Below are 22,320 nucleotides of genomic sequence, written 5' to 3' on the forward strand. Positions count from 1 at the left end.
CCCCGAGACAGGTGCCTCAGCACGGCAGGGCTCACTGATTTTTTTTGGGTACCACCACAGAACTGGGTGCCAGGAGCAGCCGCAGGAATCAATACTTGGTATTTACCTATCTCCTTCCCTGCCCTCCACAGGAGGACACAGGAGTCTTCTCTCTCTGCTCCAAGCAGGAGAACAAAACTCAAAAGTGGAGAGAATCATCTAGAAGCTTGGAGCTCCATTTTCTCTTCTTTGTTTTTAAATAGTAGGCTTTAAATACACATAAATATTAAATAGAGATAAATAAACTATCCGGAAGGGGCTTTCTGCTCTGGCCTAGGCCCAGTGCTGCAGAGCATGGTGCGTCATCTCTAGGAAGCTCTGCAGGTACGAAGTGGCCAGGACACCTCCTGCCCGGCGCTGGAAGGCTGACGTGAAGGTTGGCGTGGTGCTCCGGGTGGGCTGCGCCGCAGGGGCCACCCCCAGGCTGTCCATCTGTGGGGAGGATATGGAGTCAGGGTTCAGTCCTTCAGGTGAGGGAGTGCTGGGGAGCTAGGTGGTAAGCTGACCTGTGGGGCTCATTAACAGTAGAACCAAGACAGATAGTCTGTCTCTCAGCCTGAAGGAAGTGGGGTAGGGCGTGAGGGGTATCCTCCCATACACGGGCCTCTGAAAATATAGAGGGCCTCCAGGGTGCCTCGGCAGGCTGCCATGACCCCCTCCAGATGGAACTCACCTGCTGCCAGATGGTGGTGGCAAAGTTGGCAACATCCAGCTGAAGCATTTCCAAGGTGGGGGCCACCTCGGGGGAAATGCCTGCCAGGGCCTGCAGGAGACCTTGGTAGAGGAAGAGGCCGCTGTGGAGTTGCCTCAGGCACTTTGTCTGGGGACAATAGGAGAATCAGGCAGTATGTCCTGGGATACCCACTCTCTTCAGGAGCCCAAATACTAGGATGCAGTCCCTCCTCCTCCTCCTCCTCTTGGTCCTCCTCCTCCCGCAAATACTCACCTGCTGCAGGGCCTGGCTAGAGCAGCCTCTCAGGGGGGCCCTCGGGATACCCAGAGAGTGGCCAATCAGCACCAGCTCCTCGGGGTGACACAGCTTGTAGGTGGCACACTGCAGATGGAAGGATACTGAGCGCTCACCTGGGCAAGGCTGTTTTTCCAGCTCAGGTCCTCTGATTTCTCTGTCCACTGGGCTTCTCAGCTCCCTACCTTCCTAGGGACTGTCCCACCCAGAGGTCCCACCGCTGCCTCTACTCATTTTCTTCCCTGTCCCCTTCGTGCCCGTGCCCCATGTTCCTTTCCTCGATGTTTCTGTCAGTATTCTGAGGGTGCGATCCAGGCTCTTGTGCACACTAGGCAAACACTATCACTGTGTCCCTAGCCTGTCCTCTTCTCATTTGCCTTCCCCTGCCCCCAAGTCCTTCCCCACTCACCAACTGCTCCAACAGCTCCGAGCTGCTGGCCTGAATCTTCCTCACTTGCTCCAAGGACTTAAGCAGGAAGCTTCGGGGCAAAGGCAGGGATGGTGGCAGGGAGCTGACAGTGACCAGGGGGATGGCCTCTTGTCCTGACCACAGTGCACTGTGCCACAGCAGCAGCTGTAGGGCTGGGAGCAAGCGGACGGACGGGTGGGGCTGAGGTGCTAGTTGCTCCAGCCTCCCTCCATTCCACACCCACGGCAGGTAACCAGGGCACTCACCCATCAGCTTCATGCGCCTCTGGGCACAAAATGGAGCCATGGACTCTCGGTGATCTGGGCTGCAGCTCTGGGCTCTGCCAGGGCCCAGCTCCAGGGGGCCTTTATACATAAACCCATCAAGGTCCCGGGAGGAAATTACCTGGGGCTGGAGCAACTCAGGCTTAGTAATAACTTCCCAGGATTTATGCAAATTTGTCGATCGCCCAGGACAATGCAGGGGGTTGGGGAAAAGCTGTTTGCGAAAGTTTTTGTGAAATCGGGGAATCTCTGTTCCTTCCTTGACGTCTTGTCCCCTGCTCAAATGCTTTTCCTCTCTTCCAGCCACACCCAGGCCTGAATTGCTGCAGGGTGTTGGATCTGAATTGTCCAACAAGGCTGAGTTGCTGGTGAAACCCTGGAGGGGATAGCGGGGAACTCAGGCCTTGGAGAAGGGGGCAGGCCCCCAGGTCAAGGCGGCTCCTGTCTCTCCATCCTCTGGCAGACATGCTTGGGTAGCCCCCTCTGCCCCTTCATTTGTGATTTTCAAGTCATCCACACCTGGGACTGACATTCTGAGAGAGAGGGGAGAACCTGTCCTCAATTCAGACCCACAAGCTCCCCAGTGGCTGGCTCCTGCAGTGCCAGGAGCCCTCCACAGCACCCTAGGTAGGGTCTTGCTGTCTGCGCCCACCCCACATTTGAATTAAAAACAAAATGGTCCAGCTTTCAGGCCATTCTGTCCCAGGCTGATTAGCTGGGAACTCCCCAATACCCCCCATTATGACTCATTTCTTTAAGCTCCTGGATCCTGGCCGAGAGGCCCGGAGGAAACCGGATGTCTGTCCTGAATGAATCAAGACCCTTTGGGGTTCCTTGCTCACCTGACCTTGCCTTTCTGCTTTCCTTGGCAGAGTACCCCGCGGTGGTAGCTAGCGGAGTCTGGGGCATGTGGCGTCAGGGGCTGGGACGGGCAGCGTCCCGATGCTCTCCGCTCATCCTGTAGCAGCAGTGTGAGCTGGCTTGAGCAGATGCAGGCTGCGGTGAGAAAGGAGAGGCTGCATCTCCGATCCCAGCACTCTGTCCAGTGTGAGCTCTGGAAGAGACCTTGGTGTTTTCAACCCTGTGAACTGAGCCAGAAAGGGAAATGCCTTGCCCAATCATGGGTAGTAGAGTTGGAGGGACATCCTAGTCTCTCTCAGTCCCAACAGGGTTTTACTGCCTAAAAAGGAGGACGGGATCCCTTGTCTGACTGATGGCATCTCAAGCTGGTACTTTCTGAACTATTTCACCCCTACCTTTTGGGCCAAGGAATATAGACATTTTTTGATGTTGAGGTATACCTGGTGGGGTGGGGCCATCTCTGGGGCTAGGCTGCCCTCTGGTGGCCACAGCTTGAGAGGACAGGGCAAGGGATTCCCATTCTGTTTTGTTTTTCCCAAGACAGGTTTTCTCTGGACAGCCCTGGCTGTCCTGGAACTCACTCAGTAGACCAGGCAGGCTGGCCTCAAACTCAAGAGATCCACCTGCCTCTGCTTCCCAAGTGCTGGGATTAAAGGCGTGCGCCACCACCCACAGGTGAGATTTCATTCTTAAACATGCCAACTGGCAACAGCTGCCTGTCTTCTATGCCACAAACTCAAGACCCACAGGGGTCGCATATCAGATATTTACATAATGATTCATAACAGTAGCAAATCACAGTTATGAAGTAGCAATGAAATAATTTTACGTGGGGTCACCACAGCATGAGGAACTGTATTAAGGGGCTCAGCGTTAGGAAGGCTGAGAACCATGGTGTCGAGGGGCGGGGTGGGGGGACGTTGGGATCATTATGGTGTTGCCATTTTGACCTGTTTACCGGTTGGTGGGCTGCAGACGATGGGTGCAGATGATCATCCCAAGCTCCCTTTGTTGTGTTGCACCAACCAGCTAGAGCACACAATGGATAGTGGAGGATTAAGACCGGAGAGCAGCGTTAACTGATACAGTACTTGCCTAGCATGCACATCTAACCCTGCATAAAATAGGCATGGTGGCACACACCCGTCATCCCAGCACTTGGGAAATAGAGGTGAGAAGGTCAGAACCAGACCTGGCTAGAGAGGGGCCCTGCCCCTCCCCCCCATATTGTAATCAATTGCCACTGCTGCTATCCAGAACAGTAAGACTGTTGCCAAAGACATCACAGGCTCTGGTCACAGGACACAGAGAAATCAGGCTGGAAGTGACCTCAGCGCTTCTTCCTTGCTGGCTAGGCCTCAGTGTAGGCAAGATGCTAAGAGGATTGCCATCCAATGTCTCACTCAGCTATGGCGGCACCTGCACATGGTACTACTGAGCCCAGGGCCGCTGGCATCATGCAACAGTGGCTTCCCAACAGGATTCAAGGCCTGCTCCACAGGATGGAATCCACTCTAGTACTATAATCATGGTCCGGTAGGGAAGCTAGTGCATTGTTCTGATAACAGACGTGTCCAGTTGCCATCTCAGTAGCTATGTTTACTACTGTCATAGCTTGTCAGCTCTGCTCAGGTTCTTTTTGTAGTGGTCAAAGTGCTGAGGAGGACTGTTGTATGCTCTGCCGTTAGTGAGAGAGCTGTGTCACCCTTTCATGGCCCAGCGAGCATTATGGACGAGAACAGAAAGAATGCAGGACTGGAGGAAGGGGCTGTGCTGCCGACACACCTCACCAGCAGCACATTTCTTGAAAAAGGTGTGGCTATGGCCATTGTACTGGAGCCCACAGTCAGTGGGTGTGACGGGTTTCAGCAGGATGCCTGTGAGCCACTACCCCGCCCTTGGGGGAGGGGATTATAAGCAGTTTATGGTCATTGGGGAAATAAGAGACTTTTTCTTTTTTAGGATTTTATTTATTTATTTTGTATATATGATGAGTACACTGTAATTGTCTTCAGACACCCCATAAGAGGGCATTAGCTCCCATTATAGATGGTTGTGAGCCATCATGTGGTTGCTGGGAATTGAACTCAGGACCTCTGGAAGAGCAGTCAGTGTTTTTAACCACTGAGCCATCTCTCCAGCCCTTTTTCTGGTTTTTCGAGACAGGGTTTCTCTGTGTAGCCCTGGCTGTCTTGGAATTCACTCTGTAGACCAGACTGACCTCGAACTCAGAAATCTGCCTGCCTCTGCCTCCCAAGTGCTGGGATTAAAAGTGTGCACCACCACTGCCCAGCCTGAGACATTTTCTTCAGTAGCCATAGCAAGTTACCCATACCTCTAACTCTTCTTCCATGTTAGTGTAAGAACCTTGAGCTGGACAGCTGGGTGAGACATGCTTTTAATCCCAGGAGACAGAGGGAAGCAAATCTCTTGAGTTATATATAGGTCAGCCTGGTCTACAGAGTGAGTTCCAGGATAGCCAAGGCTACACAGAGAAACCCCTTCTTGATTTTGTTTTTGTTTTTTTTGGAGACAGGGTTTCTCTGTGTGGTCCTGGCTGTCCTGGAACTCACTCTGTAGACTAGGCTGGCCTCGAACTCAGAAGTCCGTCTGCCTCTGCCTCACAAGTGCTGGGATTACAGGCGTGCACCACCATGCCCGGGGAAACCCCTTCTTGAAACAACAAAAAAGAACCCCAAGGAAGCTCACTGATCACCGAAATATAAGAGGAGAATAGACAGGGAACTGGTGAGGAGGAAGCAGCAGCAGTAAGGAAATGGGGATAACGAGGAGTAAGTATGTTATATGCACTCTATGAAGTGTCCCAGTGGAGCCTGTAATGTGTAATTAGTATATGCTAATAAAAACAAGCTCAGGGTCATCCTCAGCTACGTAGCAAGTGTGTGGCTAGCCTAGGCTATATGATATGGTGAAAAAAGATCAAATGGCCTCTTTCCCTGGATAAATCACACAGGGGCTGAGCTGCACTGAACTGGAGAAGCTCAGAGGCCAGGATGGTTCCTGAGAGGCCAGCTGCAGAAGCCTTTGCTGTCAACTCCAGCAAAGGCTCAGAAAGAATTTTTTCTTTTACAAGGCCTGGGACTGAACCCAGGGCCTCTGACATACTAAGCAGGAACCCTACTCTGAGCTACATCCCTGGCTTAATTAAAAGAATATATTTACATATGTATATTAGTGTTTTCCTTCTACACGTGTATGTGTATGTATTCTGTGTCAGTGAGGGCACTGGATCCCTTGGGACTGTCGTGCATGGTGATGACCCAGGTCCTCTGCAAGAGCAGCAAGCTCTTAACCAGTGAATCATCTTTCTAACCTTGTCTGTGATCTTCAAATGAGCATTTTTTCTTTTTTATAATCTATAATCTGAGCCTATGGTGCAACTGTATGTACAGCGAACACTGTGGCCTGCGGCCTCTCCCCGGCCCAGCATCCAGGGTGATGCCCTGGTAGTGCCCAGTCAGTACCACAGGCTCACGCTCACTGCCTGATGCACAGTAAGCCCTTTCTTGGTTTGGCGAGTTTAGGACTTGGGAGTCTGTCACTGTTCCAGACAGTGGAGTAATCTGCTAAGATGCTCTGGTCCTTCCCCTTCTAGAATCTGTGAGCCATCTTTTGTCAACCCAACCTCCTTACTCTCTGGACTCCTAAGGCCAGTCTGGTCTGTGTGGTCCACTCCCAGACAACTGTGGACCTTGCCTCAAAAAACCAAACTATTGAACACTTAAGGCGTGGACAATCTGCACCCAGGATAAGCTCATCTGCAAGAGTACAGGGCTGAGGGAGCCCTGCTCACAGGAGCCACTTCCTGCATTTTATGGCACATGGGTGGCATTGGAGGTAACAATGCTGGGTCAGTATGACCAGGGCTGAGGTCAGGAACCAAAACAAAGACCAAAACCTGTGCAGTGGAATCTGAGGCTGGTGAGGTGTGTCTGTGTGCGTTCCTCAACAAATACTTTACCCCAATATCAGGCCAGGCATTAGGGTGACTTCAGGAGCCTACAGACAGGCTGACAATAGAAGGCTTTCCTATCAGCCACTGCTCAGACATGACTAGGTGGCCCCAAGCAGGGACACAGATCTACACTGGTGAGGCACACAGGTGGGCAAGGTGGAAGGTGAGGCTGGAAGCAAGAGGCAGAGAGAGAGCCAGGTGTCTCAGGTGATGGAGGGCTCAGCAGGGACAGAGGGACACAGGCCTAACTGCTCTGACCCAGCAGGCCGCTGTCATCAGTGCTGGGACACTTGCCATGTGCAGCTGGGATTGGCTGAGGGGCTGGGGAGGCCTTTCCCCCAATTCTGTCTCCAGCCATCTCCCACAACACAGGGCCACTGGGCAAAGCTGTTCTCACCTGCCAGGCTTTGCTCTCTTGTGCACAGCTGCTCATTCTTGACTTGTCTGAGGCAAGGTCCCACGTAGCCCAGTTTGCTCTCTCTCCTGATCCCATGCTAGGTAACAGGCTTGTGCTATCAGGCCTGGTTTGTGCAGTGCTGGGAATCAAACCAAGACTCTATGCATGCTTGGGAAACACTGTCAGCTGACTCCCATTCTCGTTCTGTTTGTCTGCCCCTTCGAGCCTCTGATTTGAAGAGGCAGAGGCCAGAGTCTGGATCTTTACTTGATGACAGGCACACAGAAGCCTGGGCTCTCATCAATGTACCCAACACGAGAGAGCCAAGCCCAGGCCTCCTGACCTCAGCCCCCTCCCTGCCCCTTGACTTCCTTCCCTGCAGATACGCTGGATCCTGATCATACTTGGAGCTAAGATGCCAAGAAAAATAAAGCCATCCGGGCCTGTCAACGGTGCAGTCATCAAGCAAGTGCTATGTAGTCACTGGTACAAGGGGCTTTGGAGAACTTTTTATTGTTTAAAAATCATAATTGAAGCTTCAAAAACATAGAACCCAACGTGTCCCAACTCCAGGCCCTAGTCCACACCCTAATCCATGGTTCTGTCCGTCCCCTCCTGCCACCTACGCCATGAGGCAGGACTCTGCCTCCAGGAGGCTGCCACCCGTTCTCCTGCCCACAGTGTATTGTCACCAGCTACAGAGAGGCATGGTAGCAGGGAGGGTCCCAGCATCCCTGACCCCTGCACATATGCAGTCTGTGAGCCGTGTGTGGGAAATGGAGAACAGTTTCCCGGGCAGGGGACCCTGAGGGAAAAGACAAAAAGCCAGTCTCCACTCAGCCCGCCCCTCCCCGGCCCTGGCTCAGGGGAAGCTGTCATCGTCATCCTCTGCCATCTCCTTGGCAAACTCCAGGTCCTGCTGCTCCCGCTCACGCCGCTCCTGCGAGGAGAGGGGCAGAGGGCTTCACCCAGGGAAGGGGCTGCCCCGCCCTCCAGCTCCTTCCCTGCTTCTCTTTTGGAAAGGTCCACCCTTGATTCTTGCTCACCTCTGCAGACTCCAGGTCCTTGTTGTAGGATTTGGGAGGAAAGCGCATGGCCTGAAAACAGTGGAGAAAGAGAAGCAGGAATCACTGGGCCTGCGCACGCCCCAGGCCAGGGTCTGAACATGATGGCTGTGGTTTCTCTCCTGTCTAGGTGGGAAGTGATCTTATCTATCTATCTATCTATCTATCTATCTATCTATCTATCTATCTATCTATCTATCTATCTATCTATCTCTACCTACCTACTACCTACCTATCAATGTAAAGGGGCAGGGTCTCTCTACATAGCCTGGCTGTCCTGGAATTCACTATGTAGACTGGGCTGTCCTTGAACTCACTGTGGTCTATCTGCCTCCACCCAGAATGCTGAGATTAAAGGCATGCACCGTTATCACACTCTTAGACTACCAGCTGTTAGAGGTGAGGACAGAAGGGCTGGATCTCGAAGAGCCTCACACGTCTGCAGTGTGCTTTGCCAGATTTTAAGGAAGGCAGCAGCCTTGGCCTCCTGGGGTAAGGAAGATGACCAGGAGGAAACGGCACCGAAGTCAGTGCTTAGCAGAGAAGGGCTTAGATCTTCTGTGGAACTAAAGACCACCTCTCATTTTATACAGGCTTGCCTGGCCAAGTGCTCCTTAGTGTGAAGTGACTTCAGTCTCAATTCCTGACACAGGCTAGCCAGACAGAATTCACATGTCTCACAGGCAGAGACACTCAGAAGAGGGGACTGAGCAAACCTGGAACCCTTCTTGCTCCTTCCTGGTGACATCCCTGATGACATGCTACAGGGGAAGGGACTACAGTCCTACTGGCTGGGGCTATGGAGCCTTGGCTGAGTCTTTTGTCCCCGTGGCCCTGCTGTACATTAGTGATTTGTAGACACTGCCTGGGGACTGGGTACGAATCAACTAATGAAGCCAGGTTTCCCTGAGGACTCATGGGCAGGGAGGGTTGGCATGCCGACTAGCCGGGCAGTGGCCAAGAGCGCCTCACCTTGACAGACATGTTGTGGATGTCCAGGCAGAAGGAGATGCGCTGGTGGAAGGCCAGCTGCGGTTCCCGGGTGGAGTAGATATCAATCATCTCTTTGGATTGGACGTATCCCTTCTCATGATTGATGCTGGCCTCAATCACACCGTCCCGGATGGCCTGTGGGCTCCCAAAGGGAGAAAAGGTCACGCCCTGTCAGACTTGTGCTGGTCAGGTCCTCTGTCCTACACTCCCACCCAGATTCATCCTCCTTTCTGGCAAGCTCCTGACTTTGCTACAGTACTGGTTTTCCTGATGAGAATGGGTTACTGCTGAGCCTCTGGCAAATCCCCTCCTACTCCTGCCCCCTGGAAGAGGCAGGACGGTCACATCCTTGGCCACTGTGGCTCCTGAGCCAACCCCACCTTGGCGACAATGAACTCTGCATCTTCTGGGCTATCCAGCTGCAGCTTCTGGGCGATGTCGGCCAGGGAGATGCGGGAATAGGACAGGCTGATCATGCGCACACCTGGGGGGGGAGGGACAGTGGAGGTCTCAGGATGTGGACCCACAAGGCTGCCAGTCTCAGAAAGAGAGCATCTGCATCCCGTCCAGACTCAAATCCATACCTGTCTTAATCACGTTGTGTCGCAGTCGGATAATTAGGGTGTAGGTCCCGTCAGTTTGAAACTTCTCCCCAAACTGATCCAGGACTTGGTTGAACTTGGCAAGATTTCCTGTCCTAACAGCTGTGTGGGACAGGGGTGGTTTAGCTGACGTAAATGGACACACACATCAGGCCACGGGCAGGGATCTGGGGGACCAGCCTTACCTTGGGTGAGAAGGAAGTAGGGCATGAGAGAGCGCTTTAGGGAGGGCTGACGGAACTGCAGGCGGTCTGGGATCTCCCCCAGTAGAAGCTCCACCACGATCAGAAGTTTGTGCACCTGCATAGGGCATGACACGGAGCACATGTGTGGGAAAGGGGAAAATGGTGACTGGGGTCTGATCTCAGACACACTGAGGACAAGAAGGCAGACGGGGATGCATAGTCAGCAGGTGGACAAACTACACATAAACTATATACACTTAAAAAGGAGAGAGGGCACAGCGACGGCTCAGCCATTAACATTTGCTGCTCTTGCAGAGGACAGGAGTTTGGTCCCCAGAACCCACATGGCAGCTCACAACTCCCTGGGACTCCTGCTCAAGTAGATCTGATACCCTCTTTGGTCTTTGTGGGAACCCATGGCTCACATAGACGCCCTGCACCCTCCCACATTTAAATAAAAGTAGATCTTGAAGAAAAAGGGCTGGGTGGTGGTGGCACACACCTTTAACCTAGTTCTCAGAAGCAGAGACAAGTTTTTTGGATTTGGTTTTTTCGAGACAGGGTTTCTCTGTATAGCCCTGGCTGTCCTGTCCTGGAACTCACTCTGTAGACCAGGCTGGCCTCGAACTCAGAAATCCACCTGCCTCTGCCTCCCAGAGTGGTGGGATTAAAGACGTGCTCCACCACCGCCTGGTGGAGCAGAGAGAGGTAAAACTCTTGAGTTTGAGGCCAGCCTGATCTACATGTGAGTTCTTGGAGAGAGATCCTTTCTCTCTCACACACACAGATGCAGTCAGAAACATACACACCAAAAAGTAAGAGGGAGAGGGAGGCGGAGGCCGGAATGGCATGTTAGTCCCCGACGTACCAGCAGCACTGCGCCTCAGACACCAGGGCACCGGTCTCTAATGCTAACATTTGGGAGGCTAGCTTGGTCTATACAGTTAGCTCCAGGCTAGCCAGTGAGACTGTCTTGTGCTTCCTGCATGCCTAGGTGTACAGCTATGTCCCCCATGCCCAGCTCCAACTGTATTTTAATAAGCTTTGAGGGGAGAGGAGAGGAGGGAGAGGGGACACGGCACATCACATGGGCCTTCTCCTGAAACACACCCCGTCCCATCGTCCCAGGTCTCTTCATCACTCAACCCAGGCCAGGACTCAGGACCTTTGCCTGCTCCACGCTGCCCCAGTTACCACTCTAAGGAAACATGCCCCTCACATCCTAAGCGAGATGCGGGATTTACCCCATGGAGAGCCACCAGTGTGTGACACAGTATTCCTTACCCACTACCCACATCTGTAGTGCTTTTGTTGTTCTAGACAGGGCCTTGCACTATGTAGTCCAGGCTGGCCTCCGCCTGCTAACTTCCTAGGTCAGCCTCCCAGCAACATGGATTACTGTGTGCCACCACTCCTGCCTCTTAGTGACGCTTTAAAGAAACTTTAGTGTGACTTATATTGTAAGCAATCTACCAGGCTGCTCCTGTGTCCCATGTGTCTGGAAATTCCTTTGTGTGAAAATCCTACTAATAGTCCATAAACCAGTTCAAATGTAAGATTCCCCCCCCCCCCTCTGTTTTTCAAGACAGGGTTTCTCTGTGCAGCCCTGGCTGTCCCAGAACTCACTCTGTAGACCAGGCTCAGAACTCAAAAATCCACCTGCTTCTGCCTCGAAGGTGCTGGGTTTAAAGGCGTGCGTCACCACTACCCAGCAAGATTTCTTATTTTTTAAAAACAAGCTGGCTCACTCTGAATTTCTGAACAGAGATCCCATGCTCTCAGCCCTCTGACCCATCACCAAGCATACTCACCCACCCTGACAAGGGAGCGATGGAGGCTGGGACCGCGCTGAGGCAGGCACATAGGCTAGACCTGAAGAACTGGACCCAGAGCGGTGCTCTGCTTTGAGGCAACACTCTTTCCCTCTCTGAAACAGTCTTTCCTGTCATTCATGGTGCTGAACACAAAAGTCAACCCAGACCTTCTATGTCTGAGGGCTCTGAAGCCGCCAAGGATTACGTGCACGGGAGTCCCTCAGCTGTGTGAATTAGGAGACTTCCTAGATTTCCTGGCAACAGACAACACTCATCCAGACAGGCATGTAGGGGAATAAGGAAAGCCTGGGCTCATCGGCGCAACCCAGGTCCACCCTAGAACTAGTCAGAGTGCTGGGGATTGCTGGGAATCAGGAACACTCCAAATTCATCTGAACGTAAGCCAGCAGAGGAACTGTCACTAACAACTCCGACACTCACAGATGGGGCAGCCTCAGGACAGGTCAGGAAGCTCCCCGGCTCTTGTACAGGGATTCAGACCTTAAGGGTACCAGATAAACATGAGGAGGAGGGGCAAATTAACCATGGCTTACCGTCTGTTTGAAGCCAACAGCTGTGTGCTGTGGAGCCTTTCTAAGGGCATTGGTCATCGTTCTCCGGGCTTCAGAATACTCGAGCTGGATAGCCTTGATTCGCCCTGGGGTATAGGAGGGGAGTGGGTCAGGAGAGTGCTGTAACCCACCTCGACCACCAAACCCCTCTTTGGGCTTTGGCATACTGCCATCTCTTGCTTGCCTGATGATTTGTAGATTAACCCATGAGCAGGCCCAAGCCATTACCTGGTCCCTCATGTGCCTATCTGGATGAGTGCCGTCTGTACCAAATGGACCAACCCTGAAAGTCTGCACCAAGGAGCCTGAGCCATCTCCTGCGTTGTGGGTGGGGACCCCCGCTTACCTGTATAATAGAGGTACCTGGCCCACTCGTTGTTGTTAGCTTGCTCAGGGAACACAGACTTGGACACCAGCTTCTCAGCTTGGTCATACAGGCTGTAATGGAGGTAATTCCGAAGCAGAAGGTTCAAGAGGGTAGCCTGGCCGTCGGCGTCATGCCGGAGGGTGGCTGTCCGGAGCCGGGCGTGCAAGAAGCTTTGGGAAGGAAAGGCAAAGGGATGTCAAACTCTTAAAACCAGCCAGGCTTGGTGGTGTACACCTTGGATCCCAGCACTTGGGAGGTAGAAGCAGGAAAGCCTCTATGACTTTAAGGATAGCCTGATCTACAAAGAGTTTCAGACCAGCCAGGGTGACACAGTGAACCTGCCTCAAAAATAAATAAACAAAAGTGTGGTGTCACACACCTTTGATCCTAGTGCCCAGGAGGCAGAGCTGAATGGGTCTCCGTGAGGCTGAGGTTAGCCTGGTCTACTTGTCTAGTTCTAGGACAGCCAGAGTTACAGAGAGACCCTGTCTCCAAAACAAACAATAAAGTCTCAAACACAACTCGGAGCTGTCCTACTTAATGCATATTCATTATAGTCTGGCACTGCTCTAGAGGACAGGCGGCAGCAGAAGCCAGGAGGACTTCAGGGAAGGGGGCAGGGACATAGGAGAGCAGCGGCCTGGCTTTCCCCTGCTTTGGGCGGCGAGCCTGAGCCTGAGCCGCAGAGTTGTCTCTCTGGCCTGCTTTTCCTTTTACATTGTTTGTACGCACCCACCCCAGAGCCTCAGTGTGGATATGAGGTCAGAGGACAACCTGCAGGGCTGGCTCTCAGTGCACAGCCTAAGTCCTAGCCTCAGACTCAGGTCTTCAAGCTCAGCAGCAGTGTCTTTACCTGCTGAGCTACCCGTCATCAAAAGGCCCTGGACTTGCGGTTGTTTGCTTTTTTAATTTATTACATTAAAAAAATGTGTGGGGCTAGAGAGACAGCTCAGCAGTCAAGAGCACTTAACCTCTTCCAGAGGTCCTGAATTCAATTCCCAGCAACCACATGGTGGCTCACAACCATCGGTAATGGGAACTGATGCCCTCTGCTGGTGTGTCGGAAGATAGGCATAGTGTACTTGTAAACATAAAATAAGTAATTCTTAAAAAAACAAAAAAAGAAAGAAAAAAAAGATAGTTTTAAAAAAATGTGTGTCTGTGTGTGCGTACGTGTATGCAATAGCACAAATCTGGAGGTAAGAGGACAACTTCTGGGACTTGGTTTTATCTTCTACCATGTGGATCTCAGAGATGAAGTCAGGTTTGGACTTCTACCCACTGAAGCATCTCACTGGCCCAGGTCAGTGCAGCCAGAGATGGGCTGCAGGGGGTGGGGTGGGAGCATGGACTTAGGAAGATGGGGAGGGGTCCAGGCAGAGAGGAGCGGCAGGCTCCGAGGAAGCGTCTGGCATGCTGAAGGAGGAGAAGGTGCAGTGTACAGAAGGGTAGAGAGCTGAGGCTTCGAGAGGAGGAGGAGGAGGAAAGGTCAGGTCAACTCTCAGAAACTACTGAGAACTTTTCTAGAGGGCACAGGGGAGCAGGGGTAGGGTTAGGGGTGGCAGGTTTTGAATAGAAAGGCAAAATATTCCTGTCATTCCACCTCTAATTCATCTACAATCCTCTCTTCCTGTGGGTGATAGGAAGAGCCAGGGGACAGCTCTCTAGAGCCTAGAGCTTAGCCCATTGTTCACCCAGAGCTGCCATTCCCAAAGCTCAAGCCATGTTCCCTGCTGGGCACCTAGTGTGGCCTGAACAGACCTATCAGCCTTAGTCACCAAGAGAAGCACCGTCTAAAAGACTTAGGACTAAGGTGTGGCCTTGTTGGAGGAAGCATGTCACTGAGGTTTCAGAAGCCCATGCCAGCCCCTAACCCCTTCAGCTAAGGATGCAGATCCCAGTTATTGCTCCAGTCCATACATGATGCCATGTAATAGACTAAACTGTAGGTAAGCCCCAATGCAATGTTTTCCTGCATATGGTGCCCTGGTGATGGTGTCTCCTCATGCAACAGAACAGTGACTAACAGACCCTCACACCCAGTTCCTCACTCTCTGGAAACCTACACCTCTGCACAAGTAATGACCAGGGCTCTGATCGCACGGAGACCTTGACTACCCATGACTATGCATACCTGCGCACTACATCCAGCTTGTCCAGGAACTCATAGACCCGGGCGTGATAATAGTAACACTTTGCAGCTACGAGGTCCAGGGCTCGGCGGTTCTGGGTGCTGATCTTCTGCATCAGGTCATCAGAGACTTTCTGTGCCTGGCAGGGGTGGGGAGGCAAAAGAGAAGCAAGTGGTAAGTCTTCCAAAAGTAGGAGGAAATATCATGAGCGTGCAATTCTGTTCCGAGGTGCATGTCCAAAAGAACTGCAAACAGTTGCACACAAAAGCCTACAGACCAACGCTCAGAGCTGCACCATTTACAATAAGCCCAGGATGTCTCGGCAGCTGAAGGATGCATAGAGAACCAAGGGTGGTGCTGCAGGCCTGTAACCTTGTTTTCCGGAGGGTGAGGAAGGAAGGAAAATCCAGAGGGAAGCTAGGATGGGCCAGAGCAAGACAATATCGAAAAAACAAAGAAAACAAAACCAAAACAGGAACAATAAACGAAGTAAGACATAGTCATTAGAATATTAGCCAGTCATAAAAAATGTGATCTCACTTGCCAGACTGCAGCAAGTCTCAGGCCACCGTGGGTCATAGAGGAAATCACCGAAACAGAACAAAACAGGCTGAGGCACAGCTCAGTGCACAGCACTTGCCCAGAACTAGCACACGTGAAGTCCTAGGCTCCACCCTCAGTTAAACAGAAACACAGAATGGCATGCTCACTGGCCCATGCTCTGACACTGCCCCATGCATAATCTTTAAACTCTGAATTAAGTGCTAGGAGCAAATCTTCCAAAGAGACAGAAAGCACACTGGTGGTTTGTGGGTAAATCGAGGATAGCAAATGACTGACATCAGGCATGGTGTTTGTGCTGGAGCAAGGAACGTGTCCTTGGAGTTAGTGCCAATGACTGCACAACCTTCAGTGTACATGCAGTAAATTCCATATACAGAAAACCCTTCTGTGTATATACCGTAAACCTGACTGTATACAGTAAAAAGACAAATTTTATCTAGAAAACAAACAAAACAGTGTGTCGAAAAAGAACAAAGCAGCAGGAAGAGAGGCTCCTGTCATTTCTTTTTTTTCTTTTATTGGTTTCTTGAGACAGGCTTTCTCAGTGTAGCCCTGGCTGTCCTAGAACTTGCTCTGTAGACCAGGATGGCCTGGAACTCAGATCCACCTGCCTCTACCAGTGCTGGCATCAAAGGCGTGCACCACCACAGCCCAGCAAGCCCTGCATTTCTGCAGTTAACCATCAAATGAGATGGCCAGCTCTGGTGAGAGGCGGAGCTGCTCTGTGCCTATGCCAGCAGAGAACATTCAGTTTCCTGGCACTGGAGTTATGCTTGTGAACTTCCACCTGTGTGCAGGGAATCAAACCTGGGTTGTCTGCAACAGTAGCCAGTGCTCTTAACAGCTGAAGCATCTCTTCAACCTTGTAGAGTTGGCTTTTTAAAAATGTAATTTTGAAAAATTATTACTTTTATTTGTATATGCATGTGCCCTATATTAATATGTCGGCGGCAGCCTCCCAAGTTCTGAGATTAAAGGCATGTACCACCACCGCCTGGCTGTCATTTCTTAAAGACTAGGAAAGTCTATTTTGTGCAAAGGTGAGACATGATCTCACTATGCAGCCTGAGCTGGTCTTGAATTTGTATTCTGTCCCAGCCTTGGAGCACTGGGGTCACAGGTGTGCACCACCATGAAATGGGAAATGGAAAGCAAAAGAGTCCACAGTGAGCCCTCTCCTTCTTCACTGGAGAGCAGCCCCCCCTCCCCCCAGCCCCTGGGGCTTGCTAGTCACTCCCACTGCATCCTGGGTACCTCTTTGTAGCGCTTGCTGTTCATCAGGAAGATGACCATGAGCAGCTGGAGATAGGCTTCCACCTCGGGCAGGAGCGGCGCCGATGCAGCCTTTCCTGTGCGAGGACGGAACTGCAGATCGGCTTCTGTGTCCATGGGCTGGGAGAGGACAGGTCAGTCAACGGAGTACTGGGCACTCACTGTGTCTCAATACACATTTACTGAGTGCCTAGTACACTCGGAGAATCCACCAGATGCCGAGGAGACAGAATTAAAGAGAGTCCTTGTCCTGGAGTGCCAGGAGGCTAACAATAGACTATAATAACGATTTCAATAGTTTCACAGAAGGAGGAAGAGTTAAGGAGGAAGCCACCACACTTAAGATCACTCCAAATCCTATCAGACACCCTTGAAGCTAGCCCCACTCACTTCTTCTAGGAAGGGTAGCAAGAAGTCTCGAGTGGCGTTATTGGAGGTGAAGAAGCCATGCACGGCCTTGTACAGAACATAGTGGTTGAGGCGGCGTGATGTGGACGGCAGCATCCGCAGTGCCCTCAGCACGAATCGAGGCTCCTTGCCGGAAACAGCCTTCTCTAGCTGTCTCACGTGCTCTTTGATGTCTGCAGAGGACCAGAGAAGAAAAAGATGTTACTTGCAACCCCTTGGGTTTCCCCAGCACTGAGGGGACAGTTCTATGGAGTGCCACCAAGGGGGTGGCATGCACATTCACCCCTTTGGCCCAATAGTGCTAAGCAATTTTTATGGATGTTGCACACCAATTTTCAGACATAACCAGGAAACAAGGAAAAAGCCAGCTATGCAGGGGAGAGGCCAGCAGAAAGGCCTAGAAAAGAAAACAGTTGAGAAACAAAGTAGAAGAAATACATGGAGATTCACCAGAGCTCAAAACACGGCAAGACTTTGTAAAAAATGAAGAAATCTCACACAGAGACAGACACAGACACACCCTGGGTGTAACTACAAAAAAGCCTTCTGAAAAGAAACAGGGAACACTATGACCAGATTGACATCTTATTTCACAAAAAATTTATAAAACCGGGTAAGCAAAACTACTGCCATAATTTCAAAACAAAGGTGGACGTGCACATAACCAGGGACGGCAATGTGCTGAAACACAGAAGGACTGCACTTGGGTAGCATTCAAAGATCTAAAAATGGAACCATTTTTATACTAATAAATTAGCAATATTTTTAAAAATGGCAACATAAGCATTAGGGAAAAGAACATTTATGTGCTAAATTAGATTTTTAAGATAACATAAAAAGCTTTAGAACTGGGGCCCAAGGAGGTGGCTCGGTGGGTAAGAGTACAAGGCGCTCAGCCCACTCCCAGCACCCAGAGGGTGACCCACACCTGCCCACAACTAGAGTTCCTGGGGATCAGATGACCTCTTCTGGCCTTGGTGGGCACTGCACACAGGTGGTGCATTTACAGACATGAAGGTGAGATTCTCACACTCACATCTAAACAAATTTAAATTCAGATATGTTTACCCGTTTTGACTTAGGTGCACAAATTCTGGGAAGCTACATTTAAGTAGTTACAAAAGAAGATTAAAAACTTTGGAATAGTGACAACTGCAAAACTACTTAAAAGAGCAAGAAACAAGAAAAAAAGAAAAATGTTCAGCAATTAGGAGAATGCCCTCTGAGTCTCACTGCCTACTCAATAAGTGTGACAGTAACTGTTACTGTCACGGCAACTATGTACGGAGGATTCACCATGTATTTATACTATGTGCTAGGCACAGCTCATATGCTCCAATGTTCACAATAACCCAATAAAACAGCTAATGCTATTAATTCACTCACACAAACAGGGAAACAGAGTCTGGAGTTTATAATTTCCATCACTATACTAAGTAGTCAACAAATGCTTCTTGCAGAAATTGAACCCTATGTTCACGGATGTATTAAATGGAGAAGACAAAAAGAAAATGATTAGTATCTTTACATACTAATACCCTGATCCAAACTGTGTACATCAGTGATTTCAATTATGGAACAGTTTGAAAATACACAGGGAAACATGTCAATTATGGCTGAAATAATTTTCTCCTTGTTGCTTTAAAATTCTCACATTCCAAAATTCACTGTAGAAACAGTGAATACAAACCGCGCGCACACACACACTCTCAGGCTGACATCTCAGCCACTAGAAACTTTTATTTCAGGTAAGAAGATCTTTATTGTATATAGATCCTGTTGCCAACTTTAGAATTGGAGTTGATGAAGTCCATCACCATGTTTTAAAGTAGTTTCTCCTGCAGAGAGGGGAGAGGGAGAGAGAGGGAGAGAGAGAGAGAGGGAGAGAAAGAGGGAGGGTGGGAGGGAGAGAGAGAGAGAGAGAGAGAGAGAGGGAGAGGGAGAGAGGGAGAGAGGGAGAGAGGGAGGGAGGAAGGGAGGGAGGGAGGGGAAGGGAAAGAGGGAGAGAGAGAACACAAACTACAGAAGATCACCCCGAAAAGTCTCATATCGTACCCACTTCAAACATGGACAAGATTACTATGTGGAAAAAGTAAAATAGCAACTTAAGCGGGACAAGGGGACAATAGGAACCTGAGAATGGGCCTCTGGTGTTGACTTATAGGAGTCGGGGCCACAGGTAAGCATTATAAACTAAAAGAGAAAAAAGGCGGTGCAGGAGGTAGGGGGTAGATTGATTCAGAAGTAAAAGCGTGTGTGTGCTTGAACTCTTTGGGAAAGGAGGGATAAGAACCTTAAGAAAGTGGAAAAGCGCACCGGGACAGTTTAGATGCTTCAATTACAGAAGTAAGGAAGCAATACAAGGTTGAAATGGCCCTCCGAGGGAGTTTGCTAAAGGAGGCTAGTGCTACAGAGCCTTTTTTTTTTTAAATAAACTCTTAAACTAAGGGGCCAGTGTAATCTGTTACACTGGCTTCTTTAGACACAAATACAAAAGCTGATTTCTACATATCAATAACAGGCGCTAGAATCGGTCGGATGGAATAGATCACTAGGAAGGACTGAAGAAAAGGCTCGGTGAGACTAAGATGCAACCCCAGATGAAGAGAAGGAGTTGAGGACAGCAGTCCGCAGACTGGAGAACAGGTTCGGTCATCGGCTGGGGTCGAGGGAGTCAGGGTGGTTGGGCGGGCACTTCTGACCCCAGCCCCACTGACCGAATACAGGGAACCGAGGTAAGTGGAGGCTACGCAGAGGTCCCAGCAAGAAGTCGCATCACCCTGGCCGCTGTCACCGGTGATCGCGGCACGACCCCGACGTGGGCTCCCGTACCTTCTAAGGTGACAGTGTCCAGCTCTCGCTGGGAGTGCTCGGTCGCAGCTGCCTTGCCGTCTCCCTCCCCCGTGGAGCCGCTCCCAGCTGCTGCCTCCTCTTTCATCTCCACATCCTGGGGGGCCGGCGGCGGCGGTTCTTGTTCCCCTCCCGGCGGCGGCTTTGCCTTGTCGGCGCCTCGGCGCCGCGCCGAGCCCTCCTGCTTCATGGCGCCCGGGGTCGCGGCCTAGTCCGGGGACCGAAGCAGGGGCCTCGCGTAAACCCTCACACCAGAGACCAGGCACAGAGCCGGGCCTGCACACCAGCGCGGGCTCGCGTCGGGCCGCACGATGACCGAGCAGCTGCAAACTCCTTCCCGGCGCTGGGGCTTCTGGGAAATGCCAGGCATGGCGAGCAGATGGCCGAGTCCATGGAGGGAAAACAAATCAACAGCCGAGGTGCACGATGAAGGCGGATCTTCTAGGAAGTGGGAGGAGTCTGAAGGAATTTGTGAGACCTGAGAGTGGTGATTTTATCTTCCTCTGAGTGCAGATCTTTGGATGTCCGCGAGAAGTCCCTTTAGACTCCAAACTGGGCTACAACAGACTCTAATACGTAAGTGAATGGGACCTATCCGAGCGCAGATGGGGATGTCATCATGAGTTGCCGGGCAGGTTCCCCCCCACGTCCGAGTCAAGCGCTCCCAGTTTGCGCGGGTCAAGTCCCCAATGAAATCCGCCAGGCTCGTGCTCTCAACGCCCGCCAGATGCTTCCAGCACCAGAAAAAAAAAGTAGCCTGTGGACGTGTAGCTAGGCTGTTGGGCTTACTATAAACTGAGCTCAACCCCTAGGGCATCCGAACTTGCTCGTCAAATTTTTGTGACTTACTGAATATAAGGCATTCCTTCTCTGCAGCCTGGGAATGTGGGGTATTTGTGTAGAATTAGTCAAATTTAATAATTGGAGTCCACGTTGTATACTGCTCTGGGCCAGTATATATAGGACTGTTGAAAAACCCAACAGGCCCAGCGTGGTGGTGCACGAATTTTATCCCAGCACTTCACTCCGGCAGAGAAGACGGGGGTTTTCTGTGAGTTCGAGGCTCAGCCTGGTTTACAGAGTGAGTTCCAGGACAACCAGGGTTACACAGAGAAACCCTTTCTCGAAAAAGCAAACAAACACCAGCTCAAGAATGTAATGTAGGGCCAGGTGTGGTACACAACTTTAGTACTTGGGAGGCAGATCTTTGAGTTCAAGGCCAGCCTGGTCTAGTTCTAGGACAGCCAGAACTACATAAAAAGACCCTGTCTCAAAAATAAAATAAAATAAAATAAAATAAAATAAAATAAAATAAAATAAAATAAAATAAATAAATAAAAAAGAAAGAAAAAGGGACGAGGAATGGCGAGGGGGTGGTGAGATGGCTCAAGGGAGTAAAGGCGCCTGCTGCCTAGTGTGAAGACACGATCCCTGGATCCCATAGTAGGAGAGACCTGAGTCCCACGTTTTTCTCTGACCTCCACAAGCAGGCTGAAGCACGAGTTCCCTTCATTCCCTCTTTATTATAAATAAATAAATGCTTTATTTGTTTATTTCTTCTTATTTATTTTTTTAAAATGTTATTTTTTTTTTTTTTTGAGACAGGGTTCCTCTGTGTAGCGCTGGCTGTCCTGGAACTCACTCTGTAGACCAGGCTGGCCTCGAACTCAGAAATCCACCTGCCTCTGCCTTCCAAGTGCTGGGATTAAAGGCATGCACCATCATTGCCTTGCCTGGCTCTTTATTTTACAGACAGTTGTGAGCTGCCAAGTGGGTGTTGGGAGTTGAACCTGGGTCCTCTGGAAGAGCAATCAGTGCTCTTCACCACTGAGCCATCAGCCCAGCATATCCTTTAAAAATTACGTTTATTTATTTATTCAGTTTGGGGGGCACTTTACCACGATGTACGTGTGGAAGTCAGAGGACAGCTTTCAGAAGGTCTCTCTTTCCGCCATGAGGGGTTCAGCAACTGAAGTGAGGTCACAAGGCTTGGTGACAAGGACCTTCACCTGCTGAGCCACCTTGCTGCTGCTGTCCCTACTTGTCTTTTTAATTATTTCTTTTCTATTGTGACAAATAACTCTGTGTTAACTAGCTGCCAAGCAGAAGTGTGTGCTCCAGTTTTGGGGCATACATCTGGACCTGTTCATCTAAGTGGGTCCTCTCACCCCACCCCTCAGGGCTGGGGGAACAAGGAACAGAACTTTCCAGTGAGCACAGGGATAAACTTAGTAAAGCACCCACATGAGACACTCGGACTGCAGGTGTGGGAACAGTAAAAGGAGAAAAGAAATCAGTTTTGTTATTCATCCCGCCAATCAAAGAAGTTACCCTTCTGGATGGTTGACATGTTAGCTCATCTCTCTATGAAGTTTACATTACAGGGAGACAAATCAGCAGAGAACAAGGTTTCAGAAGATGCTGAGAATGCGGAGGATGGCTAACTCTGAAGTTTGTTTTTTTTTTTAAGATTTATTTATTTATTATATGCAAGTACACTTAGCCCAAAGAGGGCATAAGATCTCATTGTAGATAGTTGTGAGCCACCATGTGATTGCTGGGAT

At 50.6% G+C, this 22,320-nt stretch overlaps 2 protein-coding genes across 2 annotated transcripts; both read right to left on the reverse strand.

Moving 5' to 3' along the window:
* Window positions 1-312: 312 nt before the first annotated feature.
* Window positions 313-1,721, reverse strand: Csf3 (colony stimulating factor 3). Its single transcript, XM_052197525.1, has 5 exons — window positions 1,682-1,721; window positions 1,416-1,588; window positions 986-1,093; window positions 713-859; window positions 313-471 (listed from the first exon to the last, which is right to left on the reverse strand). Exons 1-5 carry the CDS (start codon window positions 1,719-1,721, stop codon window positions 313-315), a joined length of 627 nt encoding a protein of 208 aa, XP_052053485.1.
* Window positions 1,722-7,420: 5,699 nt separating this feature from the next.
* Window positions 7,421-20,122, reverse strand: Psmd3 (proteasome 26S subunit, non-ATPase 3). Its single transcript, XM_052194101.1, has 12 exons — window positions 19,739-20,122; window positions 16,889-17,079; window positions 16,481-16,618; window positions 14,665-14,801; window positions 12,510-12,700; window positions 12,146-12,249; window positions 9,778-9,892; window positions 9,575-9,694; window positions 9,371-9,474; window positions 8,970-9,125; window positions 7,980-8,030; window positions 7,421-7,873 (listed from the first exon to the last, which is right to left on the reverse strand). The coding sequence occupies exons 1-12, from the start codon at window positions 19,944-19,946 to the stop codon at window positions 7,796-7,798; spliced, it is 1,593 nt and encodes a 530-aa protein (XP_052050061.1). The 5' UTR covers window positions 19,947-20,122; the 3' UTR covers window positions 7,421-7,795.
* Window positions 20,123-22,320: the final 2,198 nt, after the last annotated feature.

The sequence above is a fragment of the Apodemus sylvaticus genome, chromosome 10 (assembly GCF_947179515.1).
Source record: "Apodemus sylvaticus chromosome 10, mApoSyl1.1, whole genome shotgun sequence".
Taxonomy (NCBI): domain Eukaryota; kingdom Metazoa; phylum Chordata; class Mammalia; order Rodentia; family Muridae; genus Apodemus; species Apodemus sylvaticus.

Excerpts from the sequence above, each read along its gene's own strand:
- Csf3 (XM_052197525.1), bottom strand. The coding sequence starts at position 1,721 with ATGGCTCCATTTTGTGCCCAGAGGCGCATGAAGCTGATGG. Across the intron at positions 1,094-1,415 it reads CGGAGCTGTTGGAGCAGTTG|TGTGCCACCTACAAGCTGTG; the intron begins GTGAGTGGGGAA and ends TTCCATCTGCAG. Across the intron at positions 860-985 it reads CTAGCCAGGCCCTGCAGCAG|ACAAAGTGCCTGAGGCAACT; the intron begins GTGAGTATTTGC and ends TATTGTCCCCAG.
- Psmd3 (XM_052194101.1), bottom strand. The coding sequence starts at position 19,946 with ATGAAGCAGGAGGGCTCGGCGCGGCGCCGAGGCGCCGACAAGGCAAAG. Across the intron at positions 16,619-16,888 it reads TGCTACCCTTCCTAGAAGAA|CCCATGGACACAGAAGCCGA; the intron begins GTGAGTGGGGCT and ends GTCCTCTCCCAG. Across the intron at positions 9,695-9,777 it reads CTACTTCCTTCTCACCCAAG|CTGTTAGGACAGGAAATCTT; the intron begins GTAAGGCTGGTC and ends TGTCCCACACAG.